Below are 3,855 nucleotides of genomic sequence, written 5' to 3' on the forward strand. Positions count from 1 at the left end.
CCCGGTACGAGCCCGCACCGGCCCGATTACTTTTGTACGCTGAGGGTATACACGTATTATACGTGGGCGTTTCGGTTTCCCTTGTCACGTGCCCGTTGTCACGTGCGGCGGTCGTGGGCTAGCCACGCGCCACGCCACGCACGAAAAATTCCAAAAACGTCCCATCCTATAAGAAGGGAGGGGAACCACCATCGGCCGCATCCGCCCACCATTTCCCCCCAAATCGGCTCACTCCCTCCTCCCTCCTTGGCGCATCGTCTCCCCCTCGTCTCCATCGCCCCGCCACCTCACCTACTCGCTCAACCCCACCGCCTCCCTCTCTCCAGCGGGTTCTCTCAGGCTTCGATGGAGCAAGGTTGTGGCGTTGCCGTCGCTGCGCACGGAGATGTGGTCGAGAGCGCGGAGACCGCGGCAGATGCCGTCCAAGAAGTGGCCGCCGTCGGCGGTGCGGGAGATGCTGCATCCGCAGTCGCTGGATCGGTCCCTGCGGCAGCGGATCTGGTGGCGCAGGGGGTGGTGGGCTCGGACTCCGTCGTGGCAGACCTGGTGGTGACGGCGTCTGGCGGCGCACTGGATGTAGGTGCGGAGGCGAGCGACAAGCAGGTGGTGGATGTGGTAATGCTTCTCGTTCCCCTTCTTTCATACTTGTAGTAGATTAGCAGAAGATTTAGTAGATGGGGTTTTTTATAGTAGATTTGTAATTGATTGCGGCACCCCCTTCTACTTGTTAGGGTTATTTGATTGAATGGCGAACCCAATTTCAGAGTTAGGGTTTTTTCTAGTTAATTCGTGCTTGAATGCTAGAGACATCATAATGAGAGTTAGGTTATTTATATTAGAATCTGGATTGCCGCATGTGCTCAGATTCTGTTCTGTGCTGTATATTTTGTTAGATTTGTTGTGCATATTCCCTCAGTGGGCCACGGCAGGGGCTGAGCAGCCACCCAGTGTGTCTATTAAAGTTGATATTGTAGAAATGAGGTTTAAATCCTACTTTGTGTGACAGAAGTGTATCAGTTAATTGTTGAAATGAACACAGTATGTTTAACTAGTGCGCAATTTCAAAATAGTTAGGAGCTTCACTTCATTATCCATAAACTAAAATTGTAAGGTTTTATTTTTGATCTGTAGGATTGCTGTACTTATAAAGTAAACCATAAGTAGATTTGCTAGACATGCAACTATGCCAGATGACCAGGTCATATTAAATTTATGTTGCATAACTCCATGAATGAATGTCATATGAAATAGTTTCACACCTAGCACCAAAAATTGCACTAAGATTTCCTTTCCTGAAGCTCATGGCATTACAATATACTATCCAATATAAGGTTCAGATTATAGGGCAGCTGATGCACCACTATGTACATTACATGAGCCAGATGAAGTAAATGCAATTACTTGTTGTCAACCAATGTACTACTTCCATTAATTGGCAGACCTGAGCACTCACAAAATTATTGTTGGTGCCCAGTCTGGCATTATAGTTTGAAGGACCACAATCAGCATGATCTAAAATTTTAGTTTGACCAAGCTATCATTGTAGAATGCTTGACCTTTGGATAATTTGAGGTCAAAGTAACATTTTAGGTTATTAGAAGCACATTGCAGATTGCTTGACCTTTGCATACTATGTTATATGTAGTTAGTAGTATAATTGAATTAATTACTTCTATTGCAGAATGAGGAAGCTGCTGGCAACAAGAGGAAGCCGGACATCGCTGGGTTCGACGACCCGTCTGATTCTGACGACGACGAGGAGGTAACCCCAAGTTGTTTTTGGTCTGTTTATTAATCTGTCTGAGATGTTGTTTGTTGATGATGCCCTATATGAATGCCTCTAAATTGGAATGTTATATAGTTTATTCATTCATATCATAAAGTTGTGTTGTTTGGTCATTAATTAGCTCTAAATGGCATATCTGTGGTCTTTGATCATGAAACCATATCTGAATGCACATAAATGGAAATATTGTGTTGTTTGTCCATTGAATTATTCTAAAATGGAAAGTTTTGTTTACTTTCAATTAATTCCTCTCAAAGTTGTGTTGTTTGTGCATTAATTAGCTGTAAATGGGATATGTGTGATGTTTTTTCATGAAACCATATATGAATGCATATAAATGGAACTATTCTGTTGTTTGTCCATTAAATTCTTCTAAATGCAACTATTCTGGTGTTTGTGCATTAATTAGCTGTAAATGGGCTATTATGTTTGTTTGTTCATTAACGGGCAAGTAAATGGCAATTATTTGATGTTTGTTAATTACATTACTCTAAATGGTAAGTATGTATTTATGCAAATCATTTGTATGTGCAGTACAACTCTGGAGATGAGGTGGAAGAGTGGAACCACAAGTCCTTCATTGAGCATGAAGCCAACAAGATTAGGGAGAAGGGGAAGGCGGCGTACTACAAGTGGGGCAAGTTCAGGTGCCCATACTGCACCACTAAGCCAATTCCCAAGGATGGGCGGTATGAGCACCTTATGTCCCATGCACGCGGTGTAGCGACGAGTGGGAATGACGTGAAGATCAGGGCAGAGCATGCAGCCCTCCTAAAGGCTATGGGTCCCATCTAGTCACCCTCTGTGAAGCTGGTAGTGGTACTCATCATCAATATAGTTGATGATGTTTAACTTTTGCGCTAGTATGGTTGTGAACTGTGAATCTGGAAGGTGGAAGTGTTTGTGAACTGTTAAGTAGTATGGCAGACTCTTAAGTAGTATGGCAGACTCTTAAGTATGGCAGAGAGTTAATTAATCTAGTATGTCTCTGAAGTATATCAACTGTCTAGATGCAGGTCAGCTATGCTTTGCTGCAGTGTTTATATTCTGATGCTGCAATGATCACAGTAGGTGCTTCAATGTTGCTTGACTGATGAGACATGCTGCATACAGTGGGCATGTGCTTGGTAATGGTGTGTGCAAAGAACAAGCCTTATCTACATAGGATAGACAGTAAAAAACATTGACTTGAGGTTTTCATAAGTTAGCATGATCGAATCTTCCATTACAAATATATTATTAAATTTAGAAAATGTTGAAAATCATTTTTTGTCAATGTTCTTAAGTTAGCATGATTGAATATTCCATTTCAAATATATTATAAAAATTGGAAAATGTTGAAAATCCTTTTTTGTCAATGTTCATAAGTGAGCATGATTGAATATTCCATTTCAAATATATTTTTAAAATGAGAAAATGTTGAAAATCCTTTTTTGTCAATGTTCATAAGTGAGCATGATTGAATATTCCATTTCAAATATGTTTTTAAAATTAGAAAATGATGAAAATCTTTTTTGTCAATGTTCATAAGTTAGCGTGATTGAAACTTCCATTTGAAATATATTATAAGAATTAGAAAATTTTGAAAATCTTTTTTTGTCAATGTTCATAAGTTAGCAAGATTGAATCTTCCATTTCTAATATATTTTAAAAAGTGGAAATTTTGGAGGTGGTCGATAAAATCACCGCCTTCTGGAGGGACCATTTGGTCAAACTTACATGGTGATTTTTTGCAGTCAGTCTAGAGGGCATTATAAATTCAAAAAAAATTCAAAAAAATGTAAAACCTTGGAAAACTAGCTTTGTTTGTGCAAGAGATCATGTGTGCCAAAACTGAGGTGATTTGGAGGTGGTCGAAAAAATCATCGCATTCCGGAGGGGCCATTTGGTCTTTTAACTTAAGCCAGTTTTTGAACATACGTGATTTTTTCCACCACCTCCAAATCACCCAAATTTTCTTGTACATGGTGACCCACATGTGCCAAACATGGCTATGGAAGAAATTTTGGAAAAATAATACTTTACAATGCCCCCTTGAGGTATAGACCGATGTTTTGACCAGTCAGTCT

General features: G+C 40.5%; 1 protein-coding gene across 1 annotated transcript; it reads left to right on the forward strand.

The window, feature by feature from the left end:
* Positions 1-345: 345 nt before the first annotated feature.
* Positions 346-2,718, forward strand: LOC123171018 (uncharacterized). The gene is made up of 3 exons (XM_044588695.1): positions 346-615; positions 1,682-1,762; positions 2,321-2,718. The coding sequence occupies exons 1-3, from the start codon at positions 346-348 to the stop codon at positions 2,579-2,581; spliced, it is 612 nt and encodes a 203-aa protein (XP_044444630.1). The 3' UTR covers positions 2,582-2,718.
* The last annotated feature ends 1,137 nt before the right edge of the window (positions 2,719-3,855 follow it).

The sequence above is a fragment of the Triticum aestivum genome, chromosome 7D (genome assembly GCF_018294505.1).
Source record: "Triticum aestivum cultivar Chinese Spring chromosome 7D, IWGSC CS RefSeq v2.1, whole genome shotgun sequence".
In the NCBI taxonomy this organism is placed as follows: Eukaryota; Viridiplantae; Streptophyta; class Magnoliopsida; order Poales; family Poaceae; genus Triticum; species Triticum aestivum.

Coding starts and splice junctions, on each gene's coding strand:
- LOC123171018 (XM_044588695.1), top strand. CDS start 346: ATGGAGCAAGGTTGTGGCGTTGCCGTCGCTGCGCACGGAGATGTGGTC. Junction 616..1,681: donor ACAAGCAGGTGGTGGATGTG/GTAATGCTTCTC, acceptor CTTCTATTGCAG/AATGAGGAAGCTGCTGGCAA. Junction 1,763..2,320: donor ATTCTGACGACGACGAGGAG/GTAACCCCAAGT, acceptor TTGTATGTGCAG/TACAACTCTGGAGATGAGGT.